The sequence below is a fragment of the Triturus cristatus genome, chromosome 7 (assembly GCF_964204655.1).
Source record: "Triturus cristatus chromosome 7, aTriCri1.1, whole genome shotgun sequence".
Lineage (NCBI taxonomy): Eukaryota > Metazoa > Chordata > Amphibia > Caudata > Salamandridae > Triturus > Triturus cristatus.
This window is the reverse complement of record NC_140590.1, coordinates 1,564,788,707-1,564,810,100: the sequence shown is the minus strand read 5'-3', so window position 1 is coordinate 1,564,810,100 and position 21,394 is coordinate 1,564,788,707. Positions and strand designations below refer to the sequence as shown.

Sequence of the window (21,394 nt, the reverse complement as noted above, 5' to 3'; positions counted from 1 at the left end):
ATTAGCATAGCTAGGCCACAGTTTGCTTCAATTGACAGCTATCCACAAATGCAGAATAAAAGAGCACATTCATTTTATGTGAGTAAGCCTTTCAATCTCTCTGTATACTGTTTTTCTATTTCAGGAAAATCATTGAAAAAGAAGGCTAAGCTTTGGTGTCTTTAATGTACTAGTTGTATTCACTTGAGGAAGATATGTGCAGGATATTCTTTATTTTGTAACTTTCCAAAGTTTCCTGCTGATGTTCTGATTATGTCATTCATTATCTGAACAAACCATTGTATTGCTGTGTTGCATAGAATGCCAATTTGTTTCTATAATTAGTTATACACAGCCTGATCAATGAAATGCATTAGGAAGTAGGTGTCTCTGGAAGTATGTTGCTTGCGAGATATATTGATTGGTTTAAGTGTTTGCAACATTTCTTGTCCAACTCTATTATGTCAAAAATAAAATTCTAAATCCATTCCTCTTCGAACCCTCCACTATCCTTTTTGATCCAAATAACAGACTAAAATGTCCACCACTCAAATTAATTTCATAGTTCACTATACTAATTCACCACTAATCCTTTATGGGTTCCATACTTCAATAGCTCATCGGGGGTAGCAAGGCTATATAAATGCAAACCTTTTGCCTCTTATACCCCTTCGCTATCCTTCTCAATCCAAAAAACTACCATATCCACCACTCAAATTACTTTCATATTTCACTATACTAATTCACCACTACCACTGTATGGGTTCCAGAGTAGCATGCTACTCATCAAAAAAGTGCTTCAACACCCCATCAAGGGTAGCAAGCGCTATATAAATAAAAACCTTTTATCCCCCTGCTATCTTTCCACTATCCTTCTCAATCCAAATATCTGATTAACATATCCACCATTTGAATTACTTTCGTATTTTTACTATACTAATTCACCACTAATCCTTTATGGGTTCCGAAGTAGCGTGCCACTTGCCAAAAAAGCGCTTCAACACCCCATCAAGGTAGCAAGCGCTTTATAAATGAAAACCTTTTTCCCTCTTCTATCCCTCCACTGTCCTTCTCCATTCAATTAACGGATATACGTATGCATCACTCAAATCACTTTCATATTTTACTATACTAATTCAGCACAAATACTTTATGGGTTCCAAAGTAGCGTGATACTCGCCAAAAAAGTCCTTTAATGCCTCGTCAGGGATAGTAAGCACGATATAAATGAAATTACAATACCATTCAATATTATACCATGAAACGTGTGTTTTTGGGACACTGAAAATAGTGCAGCTGCTGTGGCGCAATTTAATTGTTCTTAATGTAAAGCTTTGGCAAGCACATGGAAGAGCCCTAATGTGCCCGATAGACAGCTGGAATGACCTCCAGCAGAATCTAGGTCAAGTGAGCCTTGGAGGAGCTGGTGAGCATGGAGATATTAATACTCCTTTGGCCAGGAATATAGAATGGCCAGCAAGGGTAGCGCCAACACCATTACCCAGAAGAGTAGAGGCATATGTAACTCCATTAGGGAAAGATGGTGTAAGAGGGTGAAGCCAGAAGCCCTGAGTGGTATCTGCTGAAAGGAACTATTGTGCGTAGAGCTAGTGTTCATTTCTTCTTTAAGGGGGGCAGGGTAAACAGGCAAAATGCAGTCACCCACAGTGAAGAAAATCAAGGAAGGAAATTAACTGACCCACTGCCCTATGTTATGTGTTTTGTTGGGAGGAAACAAATTATGAATGAGACTTGAACAGACAATGGGTGAAGAGCGCGGACCGAACCCCCACAGGTTATGTTCACACATGTATTTTTATTGTCATTTGTATTTTAGTTATTAATACTGCAGCAGATGCAGTGTGACAGGGGGAACTGGGTGCGAGGGGTCCCTGGACACCCCAATTAGAGCTGATTTGTACTTTCAAAACCAGTGGATGAGGGTACATTTTTCTGGATTGCATTGGGGCCCATGGCACTCTTGCTACAACACTGCTCTAGGCCAGCCCTAAAAATGTCAGAATGTCTGATCCGCCAGGCTGACGACACATCACCAGCACGGTCTGTGCACACGCACTACTGTGTCATCCCACTCCTGCGTCTAAGCTTGCTTCTAACTCCTGCTCAGCTTATGAGGAGCACTTCTCCTTCTACTGGCTTCCCACCTTCACCTCAAGCTCCATCAGAGACAAGTTACAGCGAAGGGGCACCTAGCAGCACAGGTAGGCAAGACAAGAACTCCAGAACACCTAAGCAAAGTGTACTTTTTTTTTTAAATATCACTGCCAGATTGTGGAATCAGTTGCCATACACACTTAAAAACTCGCCTGACCTGATCTCTTTCAGGAAAGGTCTGAAGACTTGGCTTTTTAAGGCATAACTTGTGTTATATTTTTAATCTTTTAATACTTCAGCACTCTTACCTCATGGCTGACAGGATGTTGGATGACAAGCGCCTAGACGCCTTAGGGTATTAATTGTGCTATACAAATAAAAAAAAATTAAAATATACATTTCAAAAAATTATCTGAAGTTTGAAAATCTTTTCATTCTACTTTGGGCTGTCGAGTCTTTCCTTTCCCAAAATCCAAGTGGGCTTCCCTGTGGGAGCCTATGTTTTTGCTGAGGGAACTGCTAAACCTTCCTTTCATTACGATTATGCATTTGAGTTGCACATTACCAATGCTCGCTTAACGTGAATCCTTTTCAAGTTGGCATTTCTGAGCGTGACTTGTTTTAATATTTTCCACTTGAAAGTTCTATCAGTACAAGAGCTCGTACCTCTCACTTGCAGGGCATGTTTTGCTTCCTACAATGATGCCTTCCTTACATGATGTGGCGTGATGGCATATTGGGTGTATTTCACCTGATAGGGGTAACACAAATCTACAGAAATTACATTATTTACACTCGCATGATGAAACTTTTTGCCTGGCCCTAATTGGCACCAATAATTACGTCAAATGCTGGAGCGTGAACTTTGACGTCTGTGTTAATATTTGAAAACCCCAACACTTACCCCAAAAAAGGTTCTGCTTCACCCGAATGGGCTTGCATTGGACTGTTTTAGCTCCAGTGAAACCACTGTTGCTGTACCTTTCTGTGGCGTCACACAGACAGCTCCACACTGGGCGTCGCAGCACTTCAGGTCGCCCGTGCACCCGCTATCATTGGCACAAGTCGCGCGTGCAGCACGTATGCACATCACAGGAGGTGGGCAGACACCCGGTTTATCTGAAATAAAGAAACATCAGAGTAAGCGTGTCTTTCGAAGTTCATGATGTGGGTGATAGCAAGGGGTCGATGAAAGCTTATGTTTGCCTGCATTGTTTTAATCTTTTCTTATTCCAGACACACCTTATATTTCTTTGCATTTTCAGAAAGCATTGGCAAAGCCAATCATTCCTATATTTTAATTTTAAAGAACCAATGAGATGACTTGTTCCCATGTGGCAAGGTATAGATGACTGGGGAAAGGATGAATGAGGATGCGGGTGGAGAAGATGTAGGGTTAGGGCTACGGAGATGCCATGATGCCAGCCATCATGGCGATGAAGAGATGCTGCAGGATACATTAATCTGAAGTGGACAAACGGGCACCAGGTGTGATAAGAATGATCACTGTGAGGTGTATCAGAGATGACAGGGCTGGGGATGTTGGGCCCAAGGTTGAGATGGAAGATTGGTTGCAGAAGACGATGACATGGTGGGAATAGGTGGAATGGAGATGACCTGGCAAGGAGGAGCCGATGGATATGCTGATGATGTCAGGAGTGCAAGCTGGAATGATGTGATGATTCTACACCGGGGACAGGGAGGCAGGAGGAGGCAAGTCGGAGATGGCAGGCAGTGGCGCTGGATGGTTGGCTGCATCATCCTAATAATTCCTTGATTGAGTTCTGATGGAGAATGAACAATGAAGAGGCCTGTGTTCAACTACAATCTGTCTCGTGGCAGGCAACTTTGTTAGACAAAGTGCTGCTAATTCTTTTTAAATTGAGAGCTTGTTTACTATTCTCTTCTGTGACTACAAGTGTACAGTATTTTGAGCAGTGGCATTCCTATTGGGGTACAGGTGAAAGGAAAAGCCAAAGAATCCCTGAAGTTTTCTAACACATCCATAAATAAAGACATTTTTGCTTTGCAAAATAATTGACAGATACATCAATATACCAGCAGCATGAAAAGAATAATCAAGGTACCCAAGTAAAGTGATGGTGAAGGTCAGCATCCCTACTCTAAAAATTGTTTCAGCATCACTGATGAAATGGAACAAGGATGAGCAAGAAGTCGGCCTGCAGCAAATGGACACAATGAGAAAAAGAGGGAGGGGCAGGAGGACAACAAGAGTGAGGTGTGGCAAAAACAACAAGGATACATCATACGGGAAGTAGAATGGGAGAAAGTAACAAGACAGTCACATGAGCAGAATAAGGGACAGGGGAGAAAACTAAATATAATAACCAAGCATATGCTCCCAGACTCCTCTTGTGAGGGCTTCACAGAAAGTTCAATCTCCAAAGTTCCTTGCTCAATCAGACCTGGGAAAGCTGGGTGGTGGCTACCTACAGCCACTGATGTTGGCAGACTAGATACCACTTTGTCACTCTTGCTAATCACCCTTCATATCTATAAGATTGAACTCACCCCTGGACACAAGCATGGTATATCTTTAATCATGGAAATAACTTAACTTTTTAAAAATTGTTCCCAACCAATGGAGCAAAATTGTCATATTTTTTCTTTCTCCCTGTATTTGGAAGAACCTTCAGTAGTAACTGCTGCATATGCCAGGTATTTCCAACATTTGGGAGTAGGTATCTTCTAATCTTTCTCGATTTTCTGTCCTTTGTTATGGAATCCTGCTATAGTAAGTCCACCTGGTGGAGAGGGACTGGTCATGGGACTACTGCTCTTGAGGCATTACCCCGGGAGTGCATCTTCGTGCTCTGCAGGACAAGCATCAATCATTCACGCTGCCTTGAAACCTGCTGCCTTCACCTTCATGCTTTTGGATTCTTTTGTTGTGAGATGTGGCATAGGTATATGCCTCTATTTCTGTCAACGTAGTCTGGTAGTGTGATTCCATGGACGTTTCATGGGCTTCTGTTTTCAGTCATTCGTTCAAGTCCATTGCCAGACTCCTCTCTGTTAGAGAAATCAGGTGGACATCATTTTGTTCTGGCTTCTACCAGGAGCGTTGATTGGATTGTTTCAATGTTCCTGAAAGCAGCCTGGATGATGGTCTGCAAGCATGCAGTGTGAGTGTTGCTTTTCTGTTTGTTGACTCCTTCCTTTGTCCTCTGCTCCACTTCCTCATTGACCATGTTCCATGAGCTGTATTGTGTGTTCCAGTGCCTTGGGCAATGGGTGCTCTCTGTCCTCTTCTTTGGCTGCTTGCAATCGGGTGATTTTTTTTATGTGTAGGTTTTGAGGTAGTTCATGGTTTGCAATTTTCATTCCTTTGTGATGGGAGTCTTTTGAGGTTTCAATTTACCATATATAACAAGATTGCCACATATGCCAGTTCAACCCTGGTCCTATAGTGTTATGACTATTGGGGCTCTACCGTTGCCCCACCTAGCTTGTGGGCCAACATCTGCTGCTCAGAATAATTGCTCTGCAGTCTTATCCAGAACTGAGGCTAGTATAATTTATTCCTATGCAATGGTACCTTTCTGTTAAATTCCTATACATTGAAGAGTAAAGATCTTTATCTTTCCAGGGTGAATCATTTAAGCACTCTATCCTGATGGTAAGTAACATGGGCGGATGAGACAATCCTACTGTTCTCCTGTCCCTACTGAACTTTAAAATCAGCACATTCATAATGTTGATTCTAGTTTCTTCTCTGTGAAGAGTGCTCACATGTTTATCTTAACTTTGTGGTTTAGTACATGTTGACTGCCTTCTGCAAAACATACTTCAGATTAACCATGGTACAAGACTTCTTATCATCAACCAAAATAGGTTCTAATGGTTTCTTAAGGGATTAAGCAAAGCTTATAGATGTAAGAAAGTAAATAAGTAAATTATTGTTTAAGTTTACAATAAACTATATACATTATTAATTTCCATAAATACACACATCACAGGTTATTAATTAAAAAGACATTAAAATGCTTTAGAAAACAAATAAAACAATACGAAACAGGTTAAATTAAATATGGTGCAATTAAGTCAGGTAAGCAGTTTTCCTCCCAGACCTTGATGGCCTGCCTCAAGAATTCTACAGAGTTGCTCACAGCTTTTACAGTACAACCCTTAAAGCAAAATGATAATGCCTCTGATATTGTTCTTTTGCCTGCTGCATTAAACATGGGCCTTAGATAATTGTTTTTTTTAAAAGTAGGGCTAGACACAAGCACATTATGTGTTCAATGAACTCTTGGGCTGAGTTACACATCCTGCACAAACTGTCAATGCAGCCCTTTGATTTCTATATACCATTTAAATAACTAAAAGGGAGATAAAAATGCCTAAATCGCATGAAGGCAATCTTCTCCCGAGGCCAAATATTAATATTGAGATATGGTTACTTTGAGCTAGAAAACCTTTCTGTGGTGTACCTGTTATGTTTATATCTAGAAGCTGCCTCAACATCCCTACTCAGAGTTAATGTTTTGATTCCCTTTTTCACCACTATCTTAGTAACTGATCTAGACATAGAGGCTAGTGTCACCTTCAAAGGGAGATTATATTCTGCCAGCAGCTTTTTCACTAGCCTTTCTGAGAGAAATGCTCCTCCCCTGGGTGCAGTTAATACTTTGCAAATAAGTGTGAACAAAAGGACCGTACGGCTGACCAATGTTGAGCACACCAGATCCAAATTCAATATGCAGTTTCTTAATTGGTGCAGAGACACGTCCAGAGCAAGCCGCACTTGTGCTCTACTGGAAAACCAGATATACAAACTTGTTTTTAACAAAGGGACGGTGCACTCAAGGAAAAGTCTTTTCAAATATCCCAAAAGTTGTTTCTTTATTCTTATTCAAATCCAAGAACAGTCAAACTCAGCCAACGCGTTTCGTTCTTTACGAACTTCGTCAGGGCTGTAAATCAATACAAATAAAAACATACATTTATATAGAAACACGTCTTATACCACAAAAAACACAACAACCTACATTACCAACAATACACATACATCATGACAGTACCGTATAATACATACAGATGATTAAAAAACACAAAACACAAACATAATAGATCTCACATATAAATACATTATATACAGTTTTTATAGAAAAAAGGGACATACTAGTCAAATGTACGCACAGAACAAGAGTTAAAACTTTCACAAAAAACATACACATCCTGCCTCAACATGTATGTTATCTAATCTTCTAAAAGAGGAAAAAATTCCATTTAAAGTGTATATATATGAAAACCTAAACCATAAGTGAGTTTTTAGGTATATGATAGGGAGATGGGTCTATGCGCCTCATAGGTAACGGTGGTTTGTATGACCAATACCTTATTAAGTAAAACTTTTTATTATAATTTATACACAAATTCTTACCATGGAAATTTTAAGAAACGAACTTCACGAACTTCAAAAGGATCGGCTTCCAATAGATATAAATGTTCATGTAAAAAGGTATATGACCTAATGAAAATGAATTTTTAGAAACAATTATTACAGCCCCTTATGGGCATGGAAGACCGAGATCAGATAAGAATATGTACATTACAACGCTATCCATTTGAAAGTGAAAACTGCCTTACCTTTCCAAGTAGCTGAAAGGTATACGTGTGAGTACAATCGCATTTGCGTCACCAGGTAATATAAATGACAGTCAGCTTCTTTTTTCATCACTACGTATCAAAAGCATAGTTCTGTCAACATTGTTGTTGTATATTTATGCCCAATGTGTGGGCTGCATATTTCTAAAAGGAACAACACGAAATGGAAAATTATACGAGAATCCATCCATGATTATATTTTAAATCACAGATTCCCATTTCGAAGCCCATCTCCTAGTGTCAACCTTAACCGGAAAAGAAGCGACAACCTATGTCTCCCATTCTAACTTATGTACATGAATCTAGAAACATATAACTCCTACATCTATTGTGCACCGTAAAAATCAATATCCGATTTCAAAGGCATATCTTTCAATGATAGTGGACAGCATGTTACAAGCAACAATTCTCTATAATACATTCAATATATTTACGCGTTCCCTACGTAATTATACTTGCGCTGAACGAATCGTGTCATAATTCCCGCCATAGAAAAAGACACACATAAAAGACCAACAAAATATCTTCTTAAATCGTAAAGTAGTAATTCATGATTTCCTGAAAATATTTGTGCCATCGGCGTTATCATAGCGCAAAGTCCACACAACTTACGCCATAGATAGAAACACCCAAAAGGACCAAAAGAGATCTCCTTATAAATCATAAAGTAGCGATTCATGATTGCCTGAAAAAGTTTGTGCTAACGGTGTTATATTAACGCAAAGTCCGCAGAAACATAGTCACCAACAGCATAACATCCAACCATATCACATAAAAAAGTCAACATGGATTAATATCAAAAGACTCAAAAGACTCAAACCTATCCGACTAATTCATTACTTTTAATCCACTGTATACATCTTGTCTCACCTTTAAGAAGATATTTTGTTGGTCTTTTATGTGTGTCTTTATCTGATCTCGGTCTTCCATGCCCACAAGGGGCTGTAATAATTGTTTCTAAAAATTCATTTTCATTAGGTCATATACCTTTTTACATGAACATTTATATCTATTGGAAGCCGATCCTTTTGAAGTTCGTGAAGTTCGTTTCTTAAAATTTCCATGGTAAGAATTTGTGTATAAATTATAATAAAATTTTTTACTTAATAAGGTATTGGTCATACAAACCACCGTTACCTATGAGGCGCATAGACCCATCTCCCTATCATATACCTAAAAACTCACTTATGGTTTAGGTTTTCATATATATACACTTTAAATGGAATTTTTTCCTCTTTTAGAAGATTAGATAACATACATGTTGAGGCAGGATGTGTATGTTTTTTGTGAAAGTTTTAACTCTTGTTCTGTGCGTACATTTGACTAGTATGTCCCTTTTTTCTATAAAAACTGTATATAATGTATTTATATGTGAGATCTATTATGTTTGTGTTTTGTGTTTTTTAATCATCTGTATGTATTATACGGTACTGTCATGATGTATGTGTATTGTTGGTAATGTAGGTTGTTGTGTTTTTTGTGGTATAAGACGTGTTTCTATATAAATGTATGTTTTTATTTGTATTGATTTACAGCCCTGACGAAGTTCGTAAAGAACGAAACGCGTTGGCTGAGTTTGACTGTTCTTGGATTTGAATAAGAATAAAGAAACAACTTTTGGGATATTTGAAAAGACTTTTCCTTGAGTGCACCGTCCCTTTGTTAAAAACAACTTTGCAAATAAGTGCCCTTATGGTGTTGATTACTGCCTCCTTAGCATCTATGAAATAAGTGATACGATTAATGTCAACGGATAAAGGAGTCAATCCTAATTCTAATCTTATGCAGCCTAAAGGGGTAGACTGCTTAACCTAACAGTTTTCAAATGTACTTCAATTCAATTGGAGTAAATGTATGATTACGAATTTGGGCCCCACATAAAAGAACAGTGATAATCATTGCCTTTATGATATCCACCAAAGAACAACCATAAGCTGTGGAGAAGCTTTTTAGTGCTCCCAATATACTTGTAATTCAACTTTTTAAGATCTCAACATGATGTTTCCCAGTGAGATTTGTATCTATTATAAGACCCAAATATGGGTATTTCTGGACCTCCTCTACTTTAATGCTTCCTAACTTCCAGGTGAACTTAGAACTATTTCAACCAAAGAACATTGAGTTGGTTAATATTAATAAGAAGATTATTTTCTAGATTGTACAACTTGATTTGTATGGGTTGCCTATGAAGTCTGACCGGGGTTGTTGCCAAGATGAGAATTTGTGTGGATGTGAGGTGCACTCCTGATTATTGAATTTTCAGCAATTTTTTAAAATGTTATCTTATGGTGCTACACTGAAACGTATGCTGTCAGACATACATAGTCAAAAATCAATTAAATTATGAAGTGATAAATCTTTAAAATAGTGTGCACTATACACTATGATGTGTCACAACATTAAACCAATTACATGAATATCATCCTGTTAATTGCCATTATTTATTCTCAAATTTTCCATGATTCTTCTTATTGTAATTCATTAGGATTCATGAATATACTTAATAATAATGCCACATTGCAAACACAATCTTCTTTGTGTGCACAAAATGTATACACAAAAAGAGTGAAACAATCTTAATTTTCAAGCCCAATGCATTTCGGGACTCCGTCCCTTATTGTATAATCGATGACTGCTTGTTTGCCTGATGATTTGAAAGTTGGATTAGCTGGTTGATCATTCAAATATCTGCCATTTACATGACGAAACCCCTGGCCTGTTAAGGTGGAACTAGCAAGTCTACCCTGTCAAGTGGAGTTTTTAGGATTGTAGATTGGAACCCTGGACAGATCATTGTTGATCTGCACCATCCCCTTGGGGGTCATTTTGAAATTGTTGAAAAAAGTTGTTCTTAAATTCACCTCAGCTTATAGATGTTGATAGCTGGCGCACAATATTCACAAAGTTTGAACTTCTAGGATGATTTTATTCATTACATTTATTATGCATCTATATAGCTCATCCAGGAAGCTACATGGATAACACTTTGGGGTTCAGTTACACATAGTATAAAATACAGTGGGCAAGCCATCCATACAAGGTGTCTTGCCCATGGCAAGTTGGTCAAATGATATGCTTATTTCATCCATGTGATTCGTGTTTATAGAATTTTCACTTATTTTGCTGTGAAACAGGTCATAGGTATCCTCTGTAGGTAATTCACGATACGTTCAGGTCACGCCATGTTGGGCAACAAGTGTAATGTATCATAATATTTTGCGAAGAACTGACTATGTTCATATTGTCCGATCAGATCAAACATATACATTTGACCTCAACCTGATTAAGCAAGCTAACAGTTCACCCACTTTCTTTCCTTCATTATGTTGTCTGACAAAATATTTCCTTTGATTGACCCCACTCAGCCTTTTTACCAGTGTATGGTATCTTTTATTATTTAGTAAATCTGCATTATGTTGTGGGTTAGTAATAGTTTGTTGTTTTAACTACCGTTTTTACCGGTAATGGAGTCTAGTTACATGATGTGGCTTAATGTAGTTATTTCAGAATTGGCGCATAATATGTGTAATGTGGAATTCACAAAATTATGTGAATTACTCCAGTGTAATTTAAATTTTGCCCACACCTAGCATTAATGAGGTGAATCACATTCCCGGCACCAACAAAACAGCAACCATTTGTGCATTTTGACAAGGTGCTCTGCAGACATTTGGGGCACAACTGGGTCTTAGCTTAGTATCTCATTTACATATATTGAATTATTCCTAACACCAGTCTCACCAGGGTCAGTGTCTGACATTGCATCTTGTAGATCTCTTTATTTTGTGACATCCTCCACCAGACATGCTCTTTCCTGGGACGCCTGTTTCTGGTTGGTCTGCCTGGTGTTTGATTCCTCAGTCATCTGTCTGCTCTCCATTTTCTAGGCCCGGCTTTGACTTTTGGTCTAGCTAACCATTTGCATCAATCCTTTGCTTTCTTGCCATGTCTAAGTATCATCAGTAGCAGATACTACTGAACGGGAGTGGGGGTGCGGGGAAAGGAATTAATAAGTAAATTTAACAAAAAACTCTGACTTCTCCTTTATCCTCCTCCTCCTGGATTCTGTGGAAGCAGGAAATACCCAGGCTCCCCTGCGCCAATCACAATGCTGCAATGCAACGTTGTGATTGGACTGAGCGCCATGGTTCGGCGCCCAGACAGGGAATGGGACCCTGGGCATGTTCTCCACCCTTGCTGTATTGCAGCCTGGGTAGAGAACATGCAAAGTGCCAATGACATTTCATGGCGGCCGGGGCCGGCCAGCCAAAATGTCATGCGCACTAAGAAGTGCCTACCACTCCTCTCCAGCCTATAAACAGCCCAGCCCCACCCCATCAACTCAGCCAGTATGATTAAATAAAATTATAATAATGTTACCTTGTTACCATTTTATTTTTCCGTTTTTAATTGCTCACTCAGTGAGCAGTGGGGTGACGCTCCTTCGCATCCGTGTAGGAGCCGCCGCTGACTATGATTCAGAGTGGAAAATAGAATCAATTTTAGTCTTGAGTGCATTTTCATATCTAGTGTGGTTTGAAAGATTGCATCAAACGTTTCAGTATGTCATTCAAATTCGGTTTAAACATTCTGTTGTGGTAACACCACCTTTTATAAGATTCAAATGTCTCTATGCGGGCCAGATACTTGTCCTACCACTGCACTGGTGATCACTATCTACATTGTTGTTTAAACCTCTTTACTGGTTTGGCAGCGTTCTCTAAATCATTGTAATAGTTCCTTAGACATATAACAGTGATGGACCACAGAGACATCATTAGGTGTGTGTGTGTTGCTTGGTGAATAACCAATGAAGCGATTGCCATAGACTTGAAATTTGGGGCTTATATAACTGTACGTTGCCCCAAAGAGGCAAAACACACACACGCACACTCACACACACACAACACACTTATATATGCACGGTGACACAACTATACTGCTCTACAGGCCATTAACAACAGAACATCAGCTACATACCTTCCATAGATGGCAGACATGTGTGTCCTGTCTTTGTGAGGCAGCACTTCAGATTTTGGGCACACTCACTGTCCGAGGTGCAGAAATCCTCTCTATCCTTCATGGCAGCCATGTCATAAGGTGCCGGCGGGCATTCTCCGAGCTTTGCTGTCCAAAAGAAGAATGGGAAAAAAAACTTAATAAATGCCCAGCCTTCTGATATTTACTTGTTTTAGTGTGTTTTTTTAAGACATCGGCCATATAGAATTTATATACAAAAGTTGGGGATGACAGAACAGTACCCAATCTGTTTCAGGTGTAGAAAAAAATGTACCCTTCATATTCTGCTGCCAAAAACTGTGAACATAAGAGGAAGCCCTACTATTTCCCTGAGTGACACAGAGTACCTATATATATATATATATATATATATATATATATATATATATATATATATATATATATATATATATATATTCACTTAAAAAACCATAGGTTTCACACAGGTTATAGTTAGGTGGACATTTCCCTCGTAAAAAACCAATGAAATTCCCCCGTTATAGTTAGTTCAGATAACTATAACTTGTGCGCCCGCAATCCACTGCTCATGACGTCACATATTACATCACTCATGACATGGTCAGTGGCATCACTCATGACATCACTGATGACATCATCCTTGTGATAGAGTGGTGGTCGCGCGAGTTATAGTTATCTGAACTAACTATAACGGGGGAATTTCATTGGTTTTTTACGAGGGAAATGTCCACCTAACTATAACCTGTGTGAAACCTATGGTTTTTTAAGTGAATTTGTACGTTTTTTTAAATGCTAAGTTATATATTTATTAATTTTTTTCTTTCAGGTTTTTCACCGTGCGCGCACCGTGCGCCCGCTGTGGGCGCTCGGTGCGCTTTGCGCACCAAGCACCCACGGTGCGCTATGCGTGCCGTGCGCGCACGGGGCGCGCACACCGCGATTTAAAAAAAAAAAGTTTTTTTCTCCCTTGGGGGTCCTTCTGTGACCCCCTGACCAAGGCTAGGGGGTCAGGAACTGTCCACCCTGCCCCCTTTTCACGTTCTCCACCTTTGTTTTTCACCCCCTCAGACTGCGAGAGACAAAATGGCGGCCGACACTTCCTGGTTTCAACCGATTCAAATGTTTACCGACATCTAACAACCAATCAGAATTGCGCTCGCGCACGGCAGGGTGCGCGCACAGTGTGCGCGCGGTGCGCGCGTATAGATATTGATATGGTTTTAAATGCTATTTTCTCAGGAAATACTGAACAGATTTACACGAGACCTTCAAAAGGCACTTCCTTGACCTTATGGCTACCTCTTTGCCAAATTTCATGTAATTCTGTTCAGCCGTTCGGGCTGTACCTTCGACTAAAGGTCCTATGGCAAAATGCATAGGGAAAATGCGTTTTGGGACCCTCCCTTTTTCTCGGCCCCCGCTTGACGAATCACCCCGAGACTTTCAGGGTAGGAGCTGAACGTTTGTTTTGAAAATTTCGCGAGAATTCGTCAACCGGCGCCAAAGTTACTCAAAATAGAATTTTGAGATTTCCTATGGAAACTAGGTTGTAACTATAACTATCTACTGGCGACAGCCAGTAGATAATATATATATATATATATATATATATATGTTCGCTCTTAGCCTTCCCAAAAGATTGAGCCTCACTCGAACACTTACCAAGGTGGCAAGCCTTTAATGAAGAGTATGAACAGTCAGCTGAGGCAGTTACGATCACACGGCCACAACGCGACTTGCCTGACGCGTTTCGAAGGAATCTCCCTCTTCCTCAGAGGCAGTCGGTCATAGATGCACGCTCCGGTCACCATCCATAAATGCAAAATACGCCCCCGATGGGCGGGTCAATTGGCCCCAAAGCCTTATGGTTACTGGAGTCCCGGAAAATCTAACCCATGATGGTGCGTTAATTTCCGTGCCTTTCAAGCCCTCAGATGGGCCACCGCCTCAGATGCTGTTCTCATCGCAGGTAAGTGCTCCACACAACAGCTCTGGATATGTCCTGCTGCATGGCCCCCTCTCATCCCGGGGTGGTGCGGCTCGACGGCTGGGCACCGCCCAAAATGTTCGCTCTTAGCCTTCCCAGAAGATTGAGCCTCACTCGAACACTTACCAAGGTGGCAAGCCTTTAATGAAGAGTATGAACAGTCAGCTGAGGCAGTTACGATCACACGGCCACAACGCGACTTGCCTGACGCGTTTCGAAGGAATCTCCCTCTTCCTCAGAGGCAGTCGGTCATAGATGCACGCTCCGGTCACCATCCATAAATGCAAAATACGCCCCCTGATGGGCGGGTCAATTGGCCCCAAAGCCTTATGGTTACTGGAGTCCCGGAAAATCTAACCCATGATGGTGCGTTAATTTCCGTGCCTTTCAAGCCCTAAGATGGGCCACCGCCTCAGATGCTGTTCTCATCGCAGTAACCTGCGATGAGAACAGCATCTGAGGCGGTGGCCCATCTGAGGGCTTGAAAGGCACGGAAATTAACGCACCATCATGGGTTAGATTTTCCGGGACTCCAGTAACCATAAGGCTTTGGGGCCAATTGACCCGCCCATCAGGGGGCGTATTTTGCATTTATGGATGGTGACCGGAGCGTGCATCTATGACCGACTGCCTCTGAGGAAGAGGGAGATTCCTTCGAAACGCGTCAGGCAAGTCGCGTTGTGGCCGTGTGATCGTAACTGCCTCAGCTGACTGTTCATACTCTTCATTAAAGGCTTGCCACCTTGGTAAATGTTCGAGTGAGGCTCAATCTTTTGGGAAGGCTAAGAGCGAACATATATATATATATATATATATATATATATATATTTTCCCCATGTTGATTTCCATAGGAAACGTAAGACACGGCTACAGTCCAAACTGCTGCACGCCAAGCCATAGCAAACAATGCTCTGCTTCATGGAAGCAGGAGCATTCAAAATGCCCTCGTTTCCATGAGGGCGGAGCAGAATTGCTTTTGGACAGAGGGAGCTGCATGTTTGCAGCTCTCTCTGTCCAAAAGCAATGCCGGCTCCTGCAGGAGGCGGGGAGCCGGCAGGGACCGCGGGGGCCTTGAGGCTCCCCCTGCGGTCCCCAACATGCTGGCATGCCCTGGGAGATCTGGTCTCTAGGGCAATATCGGCCTGCTAAGGCGGGCCACGCCGGCCCCCTCCCCATTTCTAAAAAAAAAAGAATGCCTGGCCCCACGGGATGGGGTCTCCAGGGCCAGAATTGTCCCAGGGAAGGTGGGACACGCAGGCCTCCTATATTCAAAATAAATTTTAAAAAAAGGAAAAGGCCAAGCTCCTGGGGATGGGGTCCCTCCCCATTAAAAAAGAAAAGACTCTCCATGGGGGATGGGGTCCCCGGGGTCGAAATCGGCAGAGGGAAGGTGGGGTTACAAGGCTATATGTATATGATATATGTGATCAAGGCTCTTCGGAGCCGAAACACGTTATTGCAGATTTACCTTGAGGTAAATAAATCGATTGAATGCACCAAAGTTGTTTCCATGCTCCTTTCTTCAATACTTGAAGCGCCAAGCAGCAGTGAAGTTCTTGGGATATATATATATATATATATATATATATATATATATATATATATACATATACATATGTGTGTGTGTGTATTTATATATATATTTAGATAGATAGATAGATAGATAGATAGATAGATAGATAGATAGATAGATAGATAGATATCTACACACACACAGAGAGAGGGAGAGAGATAGAGAGAGAGAGAGAGAGAGAGAGAGAGATTGACAGGCCTCCATAGTTTCTAGTGTTTGAGACCGTGGAAGGGATCTCATAGGTCAATGGTTTTAGTGCTCTGTAAAGTGAGACGTCCATGAAGTCAATGATCAGGTGTGGTCTGGACATCCCGCACTGTGTCATCCCATGCAGTGTGTTATAAACATGCCATTGCATCTTTGAATATAGTGCTCTCTGCCAGGAGAGAACCTGTCAAGTCTAGAAAAGAAGTACTAAGATAAGGCCAACACATTGAAGTCTTAAAAATGTTGAAGCTGCCCATAAACGTGCATATTTCAGTATTCAAAAGAGTAAAGGAGTAAAAGCTACATTAGCGAGTACCTCTGGCGGGAGCCTTGCAAAACTGGTCACCATTGTCCGAGCAGCACTTCTGATCACTGGGGCAGTCTGTATCACTCTTACAAAAGCTATCATTGAATGTGTCTGTAACATGGACTCGCTCTGGTGGACACGCTCCAGGTTTCTCTGTCAGAACATAGCAGAAACAATATAAATGCATTAGTAAATTCATTGTTCACATGTCGTTCAATCCACTTTTGCAGAAAGTGTTTGGCGATAGGAGTGGATGGGCAGACTGTGGGTTTGCCCACCTTCGTGCTTCTCATTCTTGTACCTTTCAATGGAAGTAGAAATTGAGCTGCACACCCAGAGCTGCAGCACTTATGAGGCCTTATGTGGGTGGGCTTGCATTTACCACTTCATAAATACCGAATCATACCGATTCGGTATTTATGAAGTGGTAAATGCTATGTAGGTAATGAGTCGGTAATTTTTACCGATTCGGTAAAATTCGGTAATTACCGAATCGGTATTTACCGATTCGGTAATGAGGCATACCTTCCCATTGATGGGAAGGTATGCCTCATTACCGAATCGGTAAATACCGATTCGGTAATGGGGGGAACACATGCAAGGGTGGCAGGGTGTCACATTGACACCCTGTTGCACCCCTGAATCGGCCATGTGTGCACATGTGGCACACATACATGCCCTAAGGGCATGTGTGTCTGCCACATTGCACACTTGTAGGCGCTATGAAATGCATTTCCACATCCATTCATTATTTACCACCAACTATTAGTTGATCGAGAAGTTGAAATTTTAAAGAGGAGTGGATAATCATAGCCACACCTCCACCAGCCTTGCCGTCCGGGCGATCTGCACGGAGGGCATAGTAGGTGTCAGGTAAAATGGCCAAGAGATCAGGAAGAGAAGCAGAAGAAAACCAGGTTTCTGTAAGGAATAGAAAATCAGGAGAATCATTGTGGAGAAGAGTAGAAAGGGCCGTTTGGTTTTTGGCCGCAGAACGAGTGTTAAGCAAAATAGCAGAAGCTGGGGGGGGACCAGGAGGAGGGCAAGTAACCGAGGGTATGCCAAATGTAGGAAGGGTAGGACTAAGCACAGCAGGACGGGGACAGGAAGAAGGATGAGCATTGATACCCAAGGAGTCTAAACGGTGCAATAGGGAGGGAGAGAGAGGGGGGGCAGTGAAAAGAGCAGACAGTTGGACCGAAGTGTAGACTAAAGGCCGAGCAGGGTCTGTGGCCCCTGGTCCCGGCCCGTCGCGGACGGGCGCAGACGGGCTTAACTTAGGCGCAACTTCGGCGCGCCGTCGTCGCGCCCGCTGCGCCCGCCCGCTGCGCCGCCGGGGCTGACTGGTCAAAATATAGGGACACATGAGGGGGCATGGCAGGGGGGGAGTGGCCAAAAAGCTGCAGCGCTAGCCCAGAGCCGCCCAAGATGGAGGACTCGCCCGTGCCTGCTCCGAGCAGCAGCCCGGCAGGAGGAGGCGATCAGCGGCCGGCGCTCTGGGGGGCGTGCAAAGGAGGGAGCAGCTAAAAGTAAGTAGCGAAGAAATCCAGGGCGCAATTGCCGAGGAGCACAAAGATTAGTGCACCAACGGTCAGTGTAGTTTTAAAATGAAGCGTTGCTCCCAGCGAAGCCTCGGGAGATCTGTGGGTAGGATGAGAGTAGGCGCGATGTCCGCTAGGCGCCAGAAGTACTTGTCAGGGGGGGAGTGGCCAAAAAGCTGCAGCGCTAGCCCAGAGCCGCCCAAGATGGAGGACTCGCCCGTGCCTGCTCCGAGCAGCAGCCCGGCAGGAGGAGGCGATCAGCGGCCGGCGCTCTGGGGGGCGTGCAAAGGAGGGAGCAGCTAAAAGTAAGTAGCGCGGAAATCCAGGGCGCAATTGCCGAGGAGCACAAAGATTAGTGCACCAACGGTCAGTGTAGTTTTAAAATGAAGCGTTGCTCCCGGCGAAGCCTCGGGAGATCTGTGGGTAGGATGAGAGTAGGCGCGATGTCCGCTAGGCGCCAGAAGTACTTGTCAGGGGGGGAGTGGCCAAAAAGCTGCAGCGCTAGCCCAGAGCCGCCCAAGATGGAGGACTCGCCCGTGCCTGCTCCGAGCAGCAGCCCGGCAGGAGGAGGCGATCAGCGGCCGGCGCTCTGGGGGGCGTGCAAAGGAGGGAGCAGCTAAAAGTAAGTAGCGCGGAAATCCAGGGCGCAATTGCCGAGGAGCACAAAGATTAGTGCACCAACGGTCAGTGTAGTTTTAAAATGAAGCGTTGCTCCCGGCGAAGCCTCGGGAGATCTGTGGGTAGGATGGCTTAATAATAATGATCAACTAATTATTAATGAATGAAACATAAATTACTTTCCACCCTTCAATTTAAATAAATATTAATACATTGTGACCATTAATTTATGATAATTAAATTACTTCCCATACTTCCCATCCTTTACCCCTATAAACCCCACAACCCGCTCCTAAAAAAATGACAAAATTACCATAATTAATTACCAATTAATTAATTAATATAAATTAACAACCAATTAATAATTAACTAATAATAAATTACTTCCCACAATTAACACTATAAAATGTCATGTCAACTAAATAAATATTACTAAATAAAAAATAGTCATTCATTTATTATAACTATATTACTTTCCACCCTATTCCCCTATCAACCCACAACCTGCTACGGAACTAAAAAACACAACATTTTATTAAAATAAGATTGATAACTTCTAGAAATTTAACACATATATATTAAAAAACAAAAACAATACTTATGCAAAAAAATAGATCACATACATTCAAAATACATACTAAAATACATAACACTAATTAAAAAATTGATATTTTAAACAACTATATTTTTGCAAACGATATTAATGACTGATATTTTTTAAAACTATATTTATAACTTTAAAATCAATATTCTTGACCACGATATTCTTGCTTTTGATATTTCTGTATCAAAATATTTCCAACACGATATTTGTGTAAGTCGACATTTCCATCTCGATATTCTATCTGCATACCGGTATTTTGAATTATCTGCATCTTGGCATGGAGGGATGCGTTTGAAGCTACTACAAGCGCATTTCCATAGTCTAGGCGGCTGATAATCAAGGTCAGGACAAGGATCTTGCGGGAGTCCAGTGGCAGCCACTGGAATAGCCCTCTTAAGGAGGGTCATTGTCCCAAAACACATGCCACATGTAGATGCCACATGGGCCTTCATCGATAAATTATTATCAAAGAGGATACCCAAGTTCCTCAATGTGGTTCTAGGAGCGGGGTCAGGGCCAGGCTCCATCGGCCACCAAGCCTCAGCCCTGTGAAGATGAGCTTTACCTCGAAGTAGCATCTAGGTCTTGTCCCCATTCAGTTGTAGACAATTTGAGGACATGCAGCTGGCAATGTCTCTCATACAGGAGATAAATCGCTGTTTAACATCCTCGCTATCTTGCTCGAGAGAGATGACCAGCTAAGTATCATCAGCATGAGAAAGTATCTCGAAGTCATAGGACTTGACTAACCAAGCAAGGAGAGCAACATAAATCTTGAAGAGAGTCAGACTTATGGTAGAGCCCTGAGGAACTCCCTTGTTCAGGAACACAGTCTTAGAGTGGAAAGGACCCAGAGTGATGGTTTTAGTTCTATCTTTCAAAAAGTTGGCAAGCCAATGTAAGACGGTGACGTGTATACCTATCTCCTGAAGGTGTTGAATCAGAATAGGGTGTGACACGGTATCAAATGCCACCGTCAGGTCGGGAAGAACCAGCATACCTGGCTTGCCGGCATCCATAGAAAGGCTGAGAGAGTCTGTTACTGCTACAAGGGTGGTTTCTGTGCTGTGTAGAGGGCGAAAGCCTGACTGAGAGCCTTCCAGCAAGGAATGAGCCTCCAGGTAGGATAACAGCTGTTTAGTTACGTGAGATTCCAGCAATTTGCCAATTAATGGGAGAACAGATATGGGACAATAATTGATGGGTTCCTTGAGATCAAGGTGTGTTTTTTTAGAATAGGTGTAACATAAGCAGATTTCTATTACCGAGGGGCGGTAGATCAAAACAGCAGTAGATTACATAAAGATGTGACTGATGGAATAAGTGAGGAAGCTAACTAGGTTATAGTATGAGGGGGACACTAATCAGCCAGGGAGCCGAATTTGATTTTGGCTATGAGGTCTGCTAGTTGGACATAAGTGGTCAGAGAGGGTTCCGAACAGTTCCTGGGAGGGTTGGATATTTGTTTTCAATGGCTACTGAATTGGAGAATTCTTTGACTATCGTGAAAAGCTACTTCGTATGGCCGCAGTACTGACATGGGAAGAGATCGCTGCTCTCTTGGTCTATTTTTGATGCAGCCGTGATAGTTGTTAAGGGCTACTTTGTGAGGTGCTTTGTCAGAGGGGTCACAATCACTACTCAAGTCTGTGACAGTGGCGCTTAGGATGTCAGCTCTGGGGACACACAGGACGGTACTGACATGCACGCTTTGGAGCACTGATTTACTTGACATAATGAAAGTGTCATTTCAAGCACCCCCTAACCTGCCTGGTACTTTCTGCTGAACTCAGAAATGTGTGTGATAATGCAAGCACCAACTGCACCAGCAGTG

At 42.0% G+C, this 21,394-nt stretch overlaps 1 protein-coding gene and 1 long non-coding RNA gene across 2 annotated transcripts in view; both read right to left on the bottom strand.

The window, feature by feature from the left end:
- LOC146812387 (uncharacterized) overlaps positions 1-21,394 on the bottom strand; it is a 110,833-nt gene that overhangs the window by 62,210 nt on the left and 27,229 nt on the right. Inside the window, exons 3-5 of the mRNA XM_085619390.1 lie at positions 16,807-16,950; positions 12,706-12,852; positions 3,076-3,213 (exon numbers count right to left, since the gene is read on the bottom strand). Of these exons, the coding sequence (XP_085475516.1) occupies positions 3,076-3,213; positions 12,706-12,852; positions 16,807-16,950 (429 nt within the window). The remainder of the gene's footprint in view (positions 1-3,075; positions 3,214-12,705; positions 12,853-16,806; positions 16,951-21,394) is intronic.
- LOC146812388 (uncharacterized) lies at positions 3,220-7,864 on the bottom strand. The gene is made up of 3 exons (XR_014966841.1): positions 7,708-7,864; positions 7,502-7,588; positions 3,220-7,031 (listed from the first exon to the last, which is right to left on the bottom strand). It is a non-coding gene; the product is annotated as an uncharacterized LOC146812388 (long non-coding RNA).